We start from the raw sequence: 16,633 nt of genomic DNA, 5'->3' as shown, positions 1-16,633 counted from the left end.
AACCCCTAGAAACAGCTATGAAGACACTTTGTTACGGCCACCGAGGTGTTGGCTGTAGCATAGCCCATACTCTCTCAGAGTACCCCGAGAACACTCTGACATCAATCGACAAGGCAGTCGAGTATGGAGCTGATGGAATAGAATTCGACGTCTTTCTCTCAGAAAATGGCGATATTGTCCTGTGCCATGGAGGAGACCCGAATGGCAGAATCAACTACAACTACCTGCGGCTGGTAGACGAGAAGACAGAGGTCATTCCTGACGAGGTAACCTGTCAGAATTTTACCATTCCCCTCGAGGAACTCGTGGTCAAAATGCCGTGGATTAAAGGTCGCAATGCTGATGAAGTAAAGAGGACGTTTCCTGGGCTAACAAAGGAACAGAGGGAGAGGATAACTGCGGACTATGTGAGCGACAATACCCCGTGGAAAATGGAAGACGGGAGTCTGGAACACATGCCAAAACTTGAGCATGTACTCGATAGGTATGGAGAAAAACTCAAATACAACATTGAGCTCAAGGGAACAAAGCCGGAGCTGGGTCTAAAGGTCCTGAAAATACTCGAGAGATATCCCAACCTCGACGTTATGATCTCGTCCTTCACATGGATTCCACCAGAGCTCAACCAAGACTCTCCATACTACGACCATGAACTAGAACAATGGCCAAATGGAAGGATGGAAGCGGATCTTCTGAGACCTCTAGTCGATAAACTCCCCGCAAATGTCTCTCTGGGAATCCTGTTCAACTATGAAAAAACAGCACTCTGTAGCATACCAAGAATGATTGAAATCGCTAAAAGCTACAAGGCAAAATTTGTAAACGTGGTATACGATTTCTGCTCCAGGGGAAATGGAATTCTAGGTAGTCGACCAAAAGCCGGAAAGGGTGCCCTCAAACACCTTGTAGATGAACTTCACAAGGAAGGAATATCCCTCTTCACATATTGGTGCCAAAGGCCAGACTATTCACAAGACTATCAAACGCACATTGATGTTGGAGTAGATATCATCTGTCCAAATGATGTCAAAGCCGCAACCAAACTCACAAAATAAATGCAAGTTTTATATTAACACTCATTGTATGGGTATATAGTTATAATCCAAGATGTGACAAAAAGTTCACAACTTCTTCAGAGTGAGCATGATGCTTAAATCTGGAAATACCTTCCAAAGCATACGACACGTACTCCAATATTCTCTTTGTCTTGTTATATCTCTGTACAAATCTATCGAACTTGACATTTAGATCGTAGTCACTAGCAAGTTTGGCATTGTTCTTTGGCACAAAGTTTCCATCGACAAGCTCGTATAGAATATTCGACTGCAAGAACTCCTCAAACTCAGCATCAAACTTGACCGCAGGATCTTCAGTATTAGTTGACGTCTTCTTGTCAACAACGTGCTTTATAAAGTGAGTGTAAATCTTGCTGGTTAATGGCGATGATAGAAGCATCTTTGTTGCCCAGAACTGCACCTTTACCTCCTCATAAATGAGTTCTATAGAGGTCTTTGCATCGCACTTTTCAAAAATGTCATTCATTGCCAAACGACGTTTTCTAATCGCTAAATTCTCGCGAACAGAGTGCAAAACATCGCCCATGTACGATCTGTGTCCAGCCGTTCCCATGAAATACTTTTCAAACTGATAACAACTGTCAAAAATATCTACTGCCACATCAAATTGCACGGAGTAAGTCTGTTCCAAAATCAATTTCTTCATATCGTTAGCGCACTCTGATGCTTTTTGTCTGCAAAATTCTTCAGAAAGCTGATCAATTTGCTCCTGGAAATGCAGACTCTCGGAAAGACCCAGTAGGGTATGGTCGATATCATTAAGTTGAATGCAACGGAACACCTCCGCCAAACTAGCACGTAGTACACGCCTTAAAGCTGCTGCAGCTGCACAGGCGGAAAGCCTAGCCGCGTGTAGAAGGGTGCCTCTAACATTACTTTGAACCAAATCCGCAACAAGTGGCTCCCAATCTGCCCTATCAACAACATGATGTATACTACGGAGCATTTGGTATAATACCTCAGCCGTATAAACCTGCTCCGGTTCCATGTGCTTAATGTGAAATTTGAGCCAGTGTGAAATGTTGGTAAATGCCAGCTGGTTAAGCAAATGTGCATCTGCATGCTCACCAGAAACCATTTCCAAGGCTGAAGCATAGTAAGGAGCTGTATTTCTCTCCTCCAGATAAATTTCACTGCATGTTGTAAAGTAGAGGAAGCGGTTTCCGGACGATCTTCTACCAGACCCCTCCTCATCGGAGGCCTTTTCTGCCGGTGGTCGTTCTCCAGACTTTTCAGAATGTTTATCTACATTTTCCTCAGGAGATCCTGGTTGAGCAGGTTGATTATTTTCCTCATCCAAGTATCTAAAGGAAACCTGCTTATTTGAGATATCAACTTCTCTATAATTACTCTTTTGGACCAAAATTTCCGGAGGCAAACGATCAATTACAATTGGCCTCACAGAAATCCATCCAGTAGATGCTTGCGTCTTGTGCCATGCGTACAAAGGCACTTGCAAATGGTCTATACTCACTGAAGGAAGAGGGGTCAAAAGCACAAGCTTATTCCTATCTATATTCTTGTGCAGCGATGATTCTATTCCATTATTTATTTGGATAAATTCTACATTTATAAGCTCATCTGGGCCGTAATCGCGATTAATGAGGTCAAATGTGCCCTTTTCATTTGAAGATAACGATGTTGGTATTCTACAAGGAGGCTCAATCAGGCCAAACATATGGGAATTAATTTTAGATGTAAAGTAGCGTACATATCTGCCAGGCTTAACAGAGTCCATCATGGTGAGCTTCTTCTTGTAAAGAGACTCTGTCTTGTTGCTAATCTTTTGATAAAATTCTGGGTCATACATGTCGGGCATCGGGAATAGATTCAATGCCAATTCGTGTCCATCCTCTAAGTTATCCTGAAGACTTCCACCATAAATCTTGAGAAATTGATCAGCCTGAATGGGCAACTTCATAATGGTATAGTTACCAGTAATCATATTATGTACAACCTCAATAAGCTGACGAATAAAGTGCTTTATTGATTCCCTTAGAGACTGAGGTGAGAAACGAGATAGTTTGGAGTCCATAGATGATATAACCCTTTCTAGCTCCATCTTTTTTCTAACCAACCTCCTCTCCAAATTGGTGAGTTGGTTATTCATAAGGTGCTGGAATTTATTATTTAGAGTTTTCAAAAAGGAATCAATGCTAAAAATCTGCATTAGCTCCTCTCTAACCGTCTTGCCCTCATCATTCAAATTTGAGCTGCTGGATAATTCAAATCCATTTGTGATGAGATCGTAAACTTCCCTCTGGCTGGCTGAAATTTGTGCCTTCATATCATCTCTATTACTGAGAAAATCGCAGGATTCCTTGGCCTGTATGGATAGGGAAAAGAGCTCAAGCAAGTGCAAGGGGAGCATCTGTCCCTTGGAGTCAACAACACCCCTCTTATATACCCTTTCCATCAACTGCTCTTGTGTCTTAATATCCGTCTTTTCATTGATCAAAAACTCCTTTGCCCTTGTACCAACAACCATGGTTTGCTGAGGAGTCAACCCCAAACCTGCAGGAGCTGACGCTGTGATAAACTCCTTTAGGCTCCATGGCCAATTTGAGGGATCATCGGATGCCTTTTTGACCAGAATGTATAAATCGTTGGGGTTGTTTGATACATAATTTCTTACAACCGAACGAGTAAGTTCCGCACCAGCCTTGGAATCATCCTTGATACCAGGCAAATCCACAAAGATGGCATAGAGAGCATTTGGAACGTACACCTCTACCTCCAATTCATCTGAAAGAATCGATGATCCCAACGACTGCATGTGGTTTCTCATTGCGTCCTGAACCTCGTGAATGTTCATTAGGCGACCTCCAAACTTGCAAATGATTGATGTATCTGTTACTGGTGGCGGTCCAGACCCTTCGTAATTCTGGAGTGAGGAAGACGGCTTCATGATGATGGAGACCGGCTGCTTCGTTCCTGTATCTGTACTACTGTATCCAATTGGTCCTCCCATGATGAAGTCGAGCAGGGTGGTTTTGCCCATTGACTGTTGGCCAAAAACGACTAAACGCGGCACTTCTGCCTCCAGTCCACCGAGCTTCATGAGCTGGTAGCAGTGCACGTACATGGACTTGACATCTGTGAGATTTTTGATGATTTCCAGGTGCTGTTTTGCGGATGCGAGGCACTCCTTGGAGATATCAGTCAAATCCTCCAGCTTTGCTCGTCGTTGTGACATCATTTTGCTCCTCTTGGGTGTATTTGAACAAGTTACAAGCGGAATGCGTTAAATGCCCTAATGTGTATGCTACATTAAGGTGTAAATGGCATGATGTGTATGGTAGAATCAAATGTGCAGAAACATTAAAATTCAGAGTCGTTTGTTCCAGCTGGAAAGTCAACACATTGAGATCATCCGCCGCCCGGCCCCCATACCTGCATAACCGCGTACATGGCCGATGATGGGTTTGTGCATTTATTCAAGCGCTGCAGGCGCCAGAGTGAACAGGTGATGCCAAAGTGTATACAGATTTAAATCCATAGCGACAAAATGGCAGCGGGACCAAGGTTTGAGGTATTCAAGGCCCTGGGCCTCAACTACTATGGGTTCCACGTGCGCAAGGAGAAGGTGTACAATGTATTCGCAGCAGGAATATCGACATTTCTGCTAGGATTCACGGCATACATGGGTAAGTCCGCAAAATGACGTTAACGCTCATTCAGCCGTGACCTTTGTCTGTAACTGGCGCTCCACGATACTCTTTGTACGCTATCACAACGCGAAATTAGAGGTTTGATAGATTACATACGCAAGCATAAACCTTTAGCTCGAGAGAGAAGGCTACATCAAACAAATTAGCGAAGCAAGAGACAAGGGTCTGCTACCCCCAAGAGAGACGCCCAAATAGCTTTGATACCCTGTGCAAACAACGCAGCACGTAGTGGGTAATGTGAATATACACCTTCTTTGGAATGTAGTCTGCCAGTTTAAAAAGCGGAGAACATCGGTACTCGTTGCGGGGCGTCTTTGCTGTAAGCGCCTTTATCATTGTCTTTACAATCGCTCGACTGTCGCTCCCATAACCCTTTAGAATTTCTGAAAATAAACATTACAAGTATATCTACATACTCAAACTCTCTTTAAAGCCGCGTGGATCGTCTGGGAGAGAAAAGTCGTAGTCGAAGAGGCAGGTGTCACGAATTGCTCCTGGACAAATGATGATACTCTGGACTCCACTGTGCATTAGGTCGTGCAACAATGCCTCGTGGAAACCCCTCAGGGCATACTTTGAGGAGATATAGCTCGATTGGCCTGGCATTGCGATTCTATCCAAAACACTTGAAACAAAGATAATTCGAGATCCCTTTGACATTTTCAAAACTGGAAGAAATCCTAAAGTTACCCTCACTGGTCCAATCAAATTCGTCTCCATTATCAACTTCCAGCGTTCCAGTTCTCGCAATCGAGATTCGACGCTTAAACAGGACTCCTAGGTAATGACAAGTGAAATGAGCATCCTCACCTCTATCAAAGAGAATCGCCATATTCCTGCATTATTGACAAGTGCATGCAGATTTGGGGCCTTCCCACTCTTTATACCATCAGAGACTACTCTAGCCGCATTCTCTACGGACGCATCGCTTGTTACGTCCAAAAGAATGGATATTCCTTTCCTCGGCTCACGTTCAGCGGCTAATTCCTCCGCTATATCAACATCTTCCTGGTCAAATTCGCTTATTTCCAAGACTCTCTTGATCTTGTTCAGTCCTTTTTTGCTCTTACAGGATGCGATGACAAAGAAGCCCCTCTTGATGAGCTCCTTGCAAAGGGATAGTCCTAGTCCGCTATCGGAGCCAGTAACTAGGACGCTTTTCATGAATTTTACATTATTATTTATCTTTTACGCGCATTTAATCGCGTAGAGTACAAGTTTAAGGTGACTGGGAAAGAGAGAATGGTGTGCCTGTCATTCAGGGACTAAATGGGCACACACTTGCAATATTATGGAATATATAGTACATCTATATCTTTTCATATCTGTAGAACATGGAAGATGTAAAATAAAGTCCAGCAAAGATGGTCATTTAACATCGCAGTTTCCGAGAACCAACTTGCAAGGAAAACGAAGCGTTACATGAGCATCAACTCATTTATACTCGGCATAAGTCTACATACAAACCTCAAAGTTGCTGATCTGTACCCTTCCACAAGTTACCACCCGCTCCAAATTGTATCCTCAGATTCGTTTATTAGTGCGTAACTTATACTAAGAACGTGTGTTTTATATCCATAGATTATGGAAAAGTGCAAGAACTAGCTCCGCGATAGGTAGCAAGTCTGAAACAAAAAGCAACAAAATCCTTGCGTTCCCTAAACTCGGACCCTTAAAGTAGTTCAGCTTTGCCACTTCAAACGATAGTTTAAGTCAAAATTGTCCCGATTAATCGAAAATTGTGAACTGAATGGCCGTACCACAAAAATGCACAAGTGCATGCAAGTTTATCCTCCCAAGGAAGTTTGCAAATTTATGGCCGTGAAGATGATATAATAAGTGCAAACCACTAATGTCCTTCAAAATCATTCACATTATACACTTCATAATCCCACGTTTATATAAATATCATAACGATAACCCTTCTGTAAAGTCCACATGCAAACCAAACTGCTCACCTTCCTCGTCATTTATCAAAAAAAGTGCCAGGAGATGACCTTGTAGTGATGAGAGAATGTCGTACTACTTGGAATACTGGGAAGTAACATGGAAGAGATAAATCTAGGGCTGTTTAATTAGGAACACGAATATGTACATCAAATAAACCGCTGGAATATGATTGGCAGATAGCTCATGTTATTTAGGTACTTATACAGTTTTAAGAGGCCAAGAATAAGCGGGTGAGTGCAGCTTTAGACCAAATGAATCTGAGACGTGTCATACTGCTGCATGCAAATTTTGCAGGCATTTTATTCTTAATGTATGGAAAATATTTATCCGTAATTCACGGGACTATAATAATTACAACACCTTTAAGTCTCTGTTTAGTCTACAAATATCAGGTTGTGTGAATTAGATTTGCCAAAAGGGATCATAATCTATCCCGCTACAACTATGATTATCTAGATAACTCTCAGATCCTCATTTAAATGAATCTAAACCTTGATTTTAGGACTTTCATCATAAATACAAGTTCCAACTGAGGCAAAAGTACAGTGAGACCATGAGACGTACAGAAAGGTCTTCCTATCATCAAGGGGTATAGTATCTGCATATTTACAAGAGACAGATTTTACCCTATAAAATAAACGTTGAAACTTGCATAATCTATCATTAATTACTAACGAATGTGTTTAAGTTAGTCTCTAACCAGACTTCCGATGTTAACATGCAAGAGGTACTGAACATACAAGAACCCAAACTTCATGCTGATGTAGTTTTTTCGTAAAGCAATATGGATGATTCTCCTGTATTTTACTTATTTACAGTATTCCTGTTGCTTTTTTTGCCACAACTATGCCGCTGTGGCAAACCTAATGAAGATAATGATGCACCTCCTCAAAAATGCCATCCAGACAATATCCTAGATATATCTATTCAAGGATGGAAAACAGATGAATGCAGTGGAGCTTCTGGAGGGGATCTGTGCGAATCATTATCTCCAAAGGGAGTGTTCTTTACAGAAGTTACAGATGGTCATCTTTCAATATGGAGGGCTGAAGGAGATGAAAAGTGCGTTGCAGTCATATCGCAATATGAAAATGGCAGTAGGATACTTATTCTACATATATGGAACTATGAAGAAAAGAAACATGAAGTGAGGCGCTATGAGAATGACGATGAAGGATGGATGTTTATAGAACATACCCAAGAAGTAAAAGGACATTTGGGGTCTCTAGATGAACTTTCCACTGATTATATCCAAGGAGATAAACCGGAACCTATAGAGACTATCTATACTAGGCAGTCTACTACAGCAAGTGAAATGGATTTTCCTTTGCGAGATGCCGAGTCTACAGACCTGGAGACCAGCTTTACCAATTTCAGAGAATCCTTTGAAGAAGTCCCTCTAGAGAATCCTCTCATAAACTTTCCCCCTCCTCCTACACTAAATATTGCTCATCCAGACGCATCAATTTGCACAGCTATTGATGTAAACATTACTGGAATTCAATCTAGAGTCTATATCATGAAGGTAAATGCAAATATTTACAGGGTTAGTTACGACAACGATGATATATGGGAAGCAGAATATGCTGAAAAGTGCACATTCTGTATATATTTTATCCATGATAGAAGACACAAATTATTAATGCTAAGAACAACGGAAGGATTTAGCACAAAAAACATATTTTACAAACATAACGGAACAGGTTGTTGTACCGGAGGTTGGCACAAAACTAGTAGACAATGCCCCAAAGACGTTGATAAACTGAGAAAAGAACATGGTACTCCATTTTCTATTGACATTTCCAATGATACTGAAAACCTTCAAAAGTATCAAATTAGCACTCACAGATACGGCAGTATTACTGCACGGTACTATGCCACAGTGAATGGTTACATTATAGATGAAGTTGTGGACAATTCAAATAGCATATGGACTGCGAGGGAAGGTAAATTTTGCTTCATGGTTGAACTTTATATAAAAGAGGACACCAGGCTTCTAAGATTGTATACTAAGAGTTCAGATACATTTTCATGTTCGTGCTTTGAGAAAAAGGGTATAGTGTGGGAAAAGATTGATTACATCGTATTTGATAAACTTTTGAGTAGGATTCAGGGTTAGTATGAAATGATAGGATTTCGCCTTTTTATACATTGTAACAAGTATCCCGTACTTGAATAGACTCACGGTATAAGGGGCACTATTCTCGGAAAGAAGGAACATCTCTTTATTGTCTATGAAGATACTCCACCTGAGGACGATGATCCTTTCTTTGATCTACCATTTATTAAAAAGAAAGAGGAGATTGAATGCACACCATACCCATTCATGCCTCCTTACTAATTGTAAAATATACTTTCTTTAGTCAGTCCGTGCTAAATATGCACGTTATTTTAACTCATAATACGTTTTACCAATACCTTTCACATTATATAGTCACTAGTCCTGACCATTTCCTTTAAAAACATCCCCTTTATGGAGCTTATAGGGAAGACTTTCATGAGTTCATGAATAAAATTGTCGATACTCGTGTGCTTGTGAGATTCTCTAGATTTACATCTAAGATCTTATGTAATCACGCCTAATATAAATAAAAACTAGAGATCTATATATCCTTGGTGAACACTGTGATTCTTAGGTAGTTTATAGACAATAGCCTAAACTTCAAGAACAACGTCGCAAGTCGGGATAATTATCACCACTAATCTCCATTATTTCTTCAGCAATTACAAGACTCTTCTATTTTATCAAATATTTTAATTTTATTTATCGTTTATAGAAGAATGAGGGGACGATAGTACGTAAATGACCTAAAAGCGGCACAATAGAGATTCTTTGTCCCACACATTTTTCAGTATGGCCGATATGGCCACTAAAAGTCATTAGTGCAGTTTCATCATTATCATTACTATGCTACTTTGTAGAATGATGGGTAATATCCTAACACATTGGTTGTGGAACAGTAGACAGTCATATGGTCCTACATGGATGTCCTGCTCATCATTAAAACTATTCTGGCATCATTACAGGGATGCTTAAGATGGAAATGGAAAGATTCTCTACCTCTTGTGGATATAAACTTGAACACATCTCCATTATAAACTGTGGAGAATCCTCAAATCCTTCAATGCATGGTTCCATCCTGTCCCCCAGAACACATGGACATGCCAAATTCTAGGTATAATCCACATCTATTAACCTGTGGCATAGAATAGAGGAATTAGTGACAATGCACTGTCTGCGAAACTTGCACAATCTCCTGCTCACACCATAGACACTTCCAAATGTGTGAGTGAATGAGGATGTTGATGAGACAATATGGGCAAAAAGGATGACATATCATTGCAACAAGCCAAAAATAATCCATGGAATCACGACAATATCAATGCAGTATGCTCTTCCAGTAGGCAGTGCTAGCGATACAGCCCTCTAGACTACTCTCGTTAGCTATTCCTATGGAAGACAATACAACCACCATCCAGACACTTTGTCCAACAACGACATTCTCTTGATCTGTAGCAAAATTTGGCATAAAACTCACCAATCACGGGGCAACATGCAAAAGTCTACAAACTCACAGCAGATGGAACTCCTCGTTTTGTACCGTGACACACATGTGACAGTTTTCAAGAGCAAATTGGTAGGATGAACTAAAAATATAGCGATTAAGACAAGAAAAAAATTATTCCGGAAGAAACATTTTCTCTCCTCTTTCTTCGCTAATGGGGATATCCGAAGAATATTCTTCGCAGAATTTTTTCCACTCTTTTATTAGTGCAGGGTGTTAGTTGACTGAATTTAAACTTAAGTTTCATATCATCTTCTGATTGTTCACTTCATAACATTAGAATAATGAGGGCAGAGGATGGACCCGTTCGGCTCTGTCTCTGCAATTCGCATCCTTCCACACACTAGAATCCCAGTTTTGCGTCTCATATGAACGTTAAAATGTGGGATAAAGTGCCTATATCAGAAACTACCACTCATCACTTTTGGGAGAGTGAAGTGGAGGTGGTCAGGAAAAGAGCCATGACACATGGTGGGAAGAAGTTTAAATACTTTGATGACAAGGGCGTAATCAACTTTGTATTTTTTCTTTGGGTATACAGGTGGGTTAAAGAAACGTCAAAGAGGTACCTAGATCCTTACATGCTTCATCCTCTCCCCTTGGCAGACCAGCTTCTTCTCTGGCAACCAATTCTTTCCAAGCACATTAGTGATGGGATTTCCAGCATTTATACTTGTGAGCCTCTTGAAGAATCTAAGAATAGAAAGAAACCAGTAAAGCATATTCTATGGCGAGCCATTTGGTTGACCTTTTGGAAGAGGATTATGCTTGCTATAATGGCGATTGTCTTTATGAATGCAGTTGGCATGAGTGTAGCTATTTTCCTATACAAACTGCTAGGCTTGATCTCTAGAAAGGATTTTAGGTTCATGGCATTTTTAGGACTAGCACTATCCATCACTCTCATGGAATTGTTCAAGGAAATTTGCATGGACCACATCAACTACTACGTAAAGAGGCTCTCATTTATAATGGATTCAGCTGTCCGTCTCACAGTATTTCAACATGGACTCTGTTATAGACGCGGTAACTTTACTAATCTTCACTCCAGAGAGGATTATTGTAAGAGCATTATTCACGGGTGTTCCAGAGAGGAGGTATGCGCGGATAATCCATTATTGTGTCCAGTAAGGAGATACAAGAATAGCGATGTTACTCCTAAAATATACGCTTTAACTCTGAACGATCCATTCTACATCTCACTGTTTGTAGAGTGTATCTCTGGATTTATAGAGTTTCTTACAGCCTTCATTTACGGTATCATCTTAATGAGTAGTCAGTTTAATGTTAAAGCGCTCACTATCCTTATCATGTCACTTTCCTTAGTTGTTGGTATGATTTTTATGGAGATTTTAAACGGCTTCCTCCTAAAGTATTATTTTGGAGTGAGGGATTACAGAATTACAAAAACTTTTGAAGTCATATCTAATCTTCCCTTGATCCAGAAAATGTCACTGGATGATACTGGTCACAATACTATAACAGAAACCAGGGATGATGAACTACTTCTCGTCATCATCCGTTTCTTTCTGTCTTTACTGAGCAAGGTTATATTTACAGCGATCACCTGTTTAGACGTTATCATTTTGGTTACTGACTTTGTTTCTCAAGTTAAAGATGCCACAAATGTTGAGAGTATTGACCCTTCTGGACTCTTGGCATCCATCTTTGTTATTATGAAGATTCTTGGTCCACTATATATGGTTCCCATTCACCTGAGACTTATGCTATTCGGGATCAATGCATTCAAAAGAGTAGAAGCCTTCTTGAGAACGTGTTCTCCAAACTTTTATTTACAGGATAACAAGTTTACAGGGAATGCTACTCTACCAGAGATTGGGCCAGGTAAGGATAAGAGCATACCCAAAGGACTTATGGTGATGTTCAAGCAGGCCTCTTTTGCATGGGTCAACAGTAGGAAGGATCTCCTAGACAATACTGGTACCACTTGTCTGAGAAACATTGACTTTGTCCTCAACTCTGGTAACCTTGCCATTGTAACTGGTGCCAAAGGTTCTGGTAAGACCAACTTTGTCAAGGCTATTCTTGGTGACATGACTCTGGTAGAAGGATCAATGGCTGCACTGCCTCTATCTACCAACATGCCAATATTCTATGCTTCTCAGGATGTCTGGCTACAAAAGGGTACCATTAAGTCTAACATTACTTTTGGTCACATATTTGATGAGGATATCTACAAGACAGTTCTGAAGGCTATTGAACTTGAGCATGACATATCCACTTGGGAAGGAGGTGACATGCGTAAGATTTCTGAACATGGCTACTCTCTCAGTGGAGGTCAGAGAGTCAGAGTTGGGCTTGCCCGTGCCATTTACGCCTACCTCATCTTTAGCGAGACTAATAGAGAAAGCGCATCTGACCATTCCTTCCTTGTAGTACTGGATGACTGTTTCACTGGACTAGACCCATTTGTGGCGAAGACAATCTTCAAGAACTTGTTTGACGTTAATGGTGGACTATTGATGAAAGACGATGTGGCTACTATTGTCACGATTTCCAAGCGTGTATTAGATGCTTGTGTATCAGCTGAGTCTCCGGATTCATTCCCAGATGCTCCAATATATTTTCTGGAGAACAAGGGTCTTGTGCAGAGCAATAAGCTTAAATCCCTGATAGAGCATGAAGTTGGTCGTCTTGAGCCTCCAAAGCCTTCTTTCGATAGAGTGAAGCTTTCATCTGTATCACGTGATATCCTCAAAAGATGCAGTTCTGATGACCTTACCAAACTTGGACGAAGAAGGTCAACGGAGTCTAGATATTCTGATTCCCCAACAGTTCAAATATTATATGACAGGATCAATTTTAAACGTGGTGAGAATAAGAACTTCAGAGCTGTTGATGTTTACATCCGTGCGGCTGGTTGGCCTCTATTCTTTGTTTTATTCACCATTTTATTCTCAACACTGGATAATACTAAATTTATAATCACTTCCGGAGTATCTGACTCAATTGCTGGATATTTGCAAAATAATGAAGAGACAGGGGTATCACTAGAGGACGTTAGGGAATATTCCTATAGATCCCTGAGATGGATAATTATTCTATCAGTTTCTGTCATGATTGGAGCTTTCTTCCGTGTAGTTGCTATGACATCTGCTTCTGTTAACGTTTCAAGGAGAATCCACGAATATTGCATAAACTCTATATTGATAAACAGCTCTGCAGTTCTAAAGATTAAAAAATCGCTGGGCAGTGTCATTACTTTTCTCTATATGGATACGTTCTTCATTGACAACCTACTGAGCTACTTCATTCACGATGTTTCTCTCTTGTTAATTGAATCTAGTGTTCATCTTATTACCTTGTTCTTCATGGTACCGTGGTCTACTCCACCTGCCCTCATTCTTTGCTTTATTATTTTCCGGTACATTGTATGTCACTATGTAAAGTCGTGCAGGAATCTTTATTTTTCTCGTTTAGAGACATACGCTCAGATTGATTCTATAATAGAATCTGCCATATCTGGTGCACAAATCTATCGCAGTTTCAAGAAGGAATGGAAATTGATGCAAATAATGGCAGAACATGTTGACTATAATATCAGGTGTCATTATTTGAGCAATTCTGCAATGTTTTGGGCCTCTGTAACTTCAAGATGTTTGTTCTCATCATTAGCTTTGTTCATTCTTGTCCTCCCTCTTGTTAGATCAAGATTGTTTGATATAGAGGTAAAGATTGGTTATTACAGTATGGCCTATTCCATATTTCTTAATCTAAACACAACATTTATAACATTTCTAAGACTTCATTGCTCCTTGGAATTTTACATGGGTTCGTTTAGAAGGTTCGAGAACTTTGTCCTTCCAAACACCAAGATTAAGTTTGACAAAAGGAGGAACATTCACCAGACCGATGTTATTGTTGACCATTCTGCATCAACTGGAGATGGTAAGCTATCCAGCGATAACATCAAAAGCACCCTTCGTAGAAGACGTCATAACGAGTATGCTGAGAGAAGAGCTGCTAGATGTACTAGTCTCAAGATGCTCTTCTTTAAGCACCAGGTTAATTTGTTTGACGTGTCCAAGTATGCAGTTCCAGGTACTACTAGGATAAAGTTGGATAATGTGAGCGTGCACGTTGTCTCCAGGGATTCCAATGAGAAGCATGCCATTCTCAAGAATGTTACTTGTTCTGCGGATACCTCGGACATTATTGGAGTCATTGGCAGAACTGGTGCAGGGAAGTCTACCTTATTGTCAGTACTTCAAAATTTGGCAAGGAATAGAGAAGGTTCTGTATTCTTAGATGGCTGTGATTTGAATGATATGCCAAAGAATGTGACTAGACAGATCATCGGAGTACTTCCTCAACTACCATTTGTATTCAGAGGTTGGACTGTACGTAGATTCATTGACCCTAGAATGCTATTTGAAGATGCTGATATTAACACAGTCTTGGAAAATTGTGGCTTACTCAAGTTTGTCGAGGGTATTGAAGGCGGTAAGGGTCTTGACACGGTCATTTTACCTGACCATTACCACAAGGATATGCCAAGGTACTACAAGAGGGTATACTACGGCCCAGAATTGAAGCCACAGGATACTTCTTCCGCAGACAATGTGAACATTGACCATGGCATGGTCCTTTCAAACTCACAACTCCGTACACTATCAGTAGCAAGACTAGTGCTCTACAGGGAATTCTTCAAGGTTCTCTTGGTTGATGAGCCACCAGAGGAGGAATCAGGGACATCCAATACTGCAGAGATCCCAATTTATGAAATTATAAGGGCACACTTTAGACACTGCGCAACATTTATTGCGGCACACGACGCAGGTGTTTTGCGTTTGTGCACTTCCATTTGGGTACTTCACAAAGGTTCTCTCATCAAGACCTGCAAGACTGAGGACATTGCAGACAGCGACTCCCTGTCGAAGATCATAGAGGATTGTATTACCGCACACGTTTAATGCAGTAGAATTAAAATTATTCCTGGATTTTCATACACCTTTGTATTCCACAGATTCGGATTCGACTGTCCATACACTCTATCCTTTCTAGAGACAATGTACGGATACTATAAGATATGAGCAGTAGAATGTGTATCTGTGGAATACAAAAGTGTTATCGTGGATCTTTCACTAGACAGTCTCATGGATGATCTCCAGTAGACCTTCCAGTCACACATCTTTCATAATCTGATTGATGAGAGGAAATTTGGTAGGAATTTGTAATAAAAAGATAAATTTCTTTGGTTTGATGGAATTAATTTGTATGCCTCCCCATGGTATTTTCCTCCTCAGCTCATTCCTTGCCAGGAGTACTCATTGGGTCATTAATGCAGTTTATCTATTCATCATAATGGTTGCAGCATGGATGGTTAGTGACTCGACGCAGAGTAGCTAGAAATGAAGCGTTAGGAGGAGGAGTCCAAGGAAGAGTCCCTCTAGGGGACCATAGACAACAGAGATGTACTACTAGAATGGAATTATGGATGTAATGGAATGGTACAGGGTATAAAAGATACAGGGAATCTCATGTAGGAAAATAGAGTAGCCACTGGGGAGTTATTTTAGTATGACAGGTATGGTCAATGTACATCACAGAATGTGTTGCTTTGCTTGCTAATTGCTCATTGATAAAACTATTAGTGTATACTACTATGGCGGAGTTTCTCGTTAAAAGTGCTATGGATGGTGGAAAGGCTCTCATTTACTCGGAAACTAAGGCTGGATAGAGAATAGAGGAGACATCACTGGGGAGAGAATACTGGTTTTCTAGCACCCATGAAATCTTTAGTGAAGGGCCATGCTTATGCAAGTATTAGACGGTGCAAATGCTGACTGATACCTCTAGAATCTCTGCGTAAGGGTGAATGCGGTCGAAAATTTACAGAAAATTCACAAGGAAAGGGACTTTACTTTTGAAATATCCATAGCAATAGACTTTATTCACAGTGTCTAAAACATGGATAAATGACAAATGCTTAATGTCACCCGAAAATTAGAAATCTGGAACACCCGAGAGAATGCCACCAAAATCCTCCAGAGGCAAGAATATCTCTGTAGACATCCTCAACCTCCTTTACCACAAGGTAATAGTTTGTCATGTTCAACAATCTAACATTTAAAACGTGGGATAATCTCCATATGATGTCCATATGAGGTGTGGATGTTATTCCATGTGGTCCAATGTTACCATAATCTCTTACCTTGGAATATATTACAGTGAGGACAAAGTCGTCGGAAGATTAGAGTTGATGAATAACGCATTGGGAAGCTCTCATTTAGAGATATAAAAGACTCTCTTCCCCATAACCTTTCTTTCTTTTGTAACAATCCTAAAGCTCTTCTCTACCCAGGTGTATGCGCTTAGATCTACGTACTATACTCACCTTATCTAGCGG

General features: G+C 40.5%; 6 protein-coding genes across 6 annotated transcripts, besides 1 other annotated feature; 4 read left to right on the top strand and 2 right to left on the bottom strand.

The window, feature by feature from the left end:
- Positions 1-17: 17 nt before the first annotated feature.
- On the top strand, positions 18-1,055 carry BEWA_037330 (conserved hypothetical protein; the record flags this gene model as incomplete). Its single annotated transcript, XM_004833092.1, has 1 exon — positions 18-1,055. One exon carries the CDS (start codon positions 18-20, stop codon positions 1,053-1,055), a length of 1,038 nt encoding a protein of 345 aa, XP_004833149.1.
- Positions 1,056-1,095: 40 nt separating this feature from the next.
- On the bottom strand, positions 1,096-4,275 carry BEWA_037320 (conserved hypothetical protein; the record flags this gene model as incomplete). The annotated part of the gene is made up of 1 exon (XM_004833091.1): positions 1,096-4,275. One exon carries the CDS (start codon positions 4,273-4,275, stop codon positions 1,096-1,098), a length of 3,180 nt encoding a protein of 1,059 aa, XP_004833148.1.
- Positions 4,276-4,503: 228 nt separating this feature from the next.
- On the top strand, positions 4,504-5,153 carry BEWA_037310 (hypothetical protein). The gene is made up of 3 exons (XM_004833090.1): positions 4,504-4,723; positions 4,758-4,825; positions 4,862-5,153. Exons 1-3 carry the CDS (start codon positions 4,585-4,587, stop codon positions 4,940-4,942), a joined length of 288 nt encoding a protein of 95 aa, XP_004833147.1. The 5' UTR covers positions 4,504-4,584; the 3' UTR covers positions 4,943-5,153.
- A 2-nt stretch (positions 5,154-5,155) lies between these two features.
- On the bottom strand, positions 5,156-5,911 carry BEWA_037300 (oxidoreductase, short chain dehydrogenase/reductase family member protein; the record flags this gene model as incomplete). Its single annotated transcript, XM_004833089.1, has 2 exons — positions 5,156-5,524; positions 5,558-5,911. The coding sequence occupies 2 exons, from the start codon at positions 5,909-5,911 to the stop codon at positions 5,156-5,158; spliced, it is 723 nt and encodes a 240-aa protein (XP_004833146.1).
- A 1,570-nt stretch (positions 5,912-7,481) lies between these two features.
- On the top strand, positions 7,482-8,816 carry BEWA_037290 (signal peptide containing protein; the record flags this gene model as incomplete). Its single annotated transcript, XM_004833088.1, has 1 exon — positions 7,482-8,816. The coding sequence occupies one exon, from the start codon at positions 7,482-7,484 to the stop codon at positions 8,814-8,816; it is 1,335 nt and encodes a 444-aa protein (XP_004833145.1).
- A 619-nt stretch (positions 8,817-9,435) lies between these two features.
- Positions 9,436-9,465: a sequence feature (AT_rich).
- A 1,166-nt stretch (positions 9,466-10,631) lies between these two features.
- BEWA_037280 (ABC transporter, ATP-binding protein domain containing protein) lies at positions 10,632-15,197 on the top strand (the record flags this gene model as incomplete). The annotated part of the gene is made up of 1 exon (XM_004833087.1): positions 10,632-15,197. The coding sequence occupies one exon, from the start codon at positions 10,632-10,634 to the stop codon at positions 15,195-15,197; it is 4,566 nt and encodes a 1,521-aa protein (XP_004833144.1).
- Between the last annotated feature and the right edge of the window lie 1,436 nt (positions 15,198-16,633).

This window comes from Theileria equi (genome assembly GCF_000342415.1).
Source record: "Theileria equi strain WA chromosome 2 map unlocalized gcontig_1105316255037, whole genome shotgun sequence".
NCBI lineage: Eukaryota > Apicomplexa > Aconoidasida > Piroplasmida > Theileriidae > Theileria > Theileria equi.
Note: the sequence above shows the minus strand (reverse complement) of the source record. Positions and strands in the feature narration are given on the sequence as shown.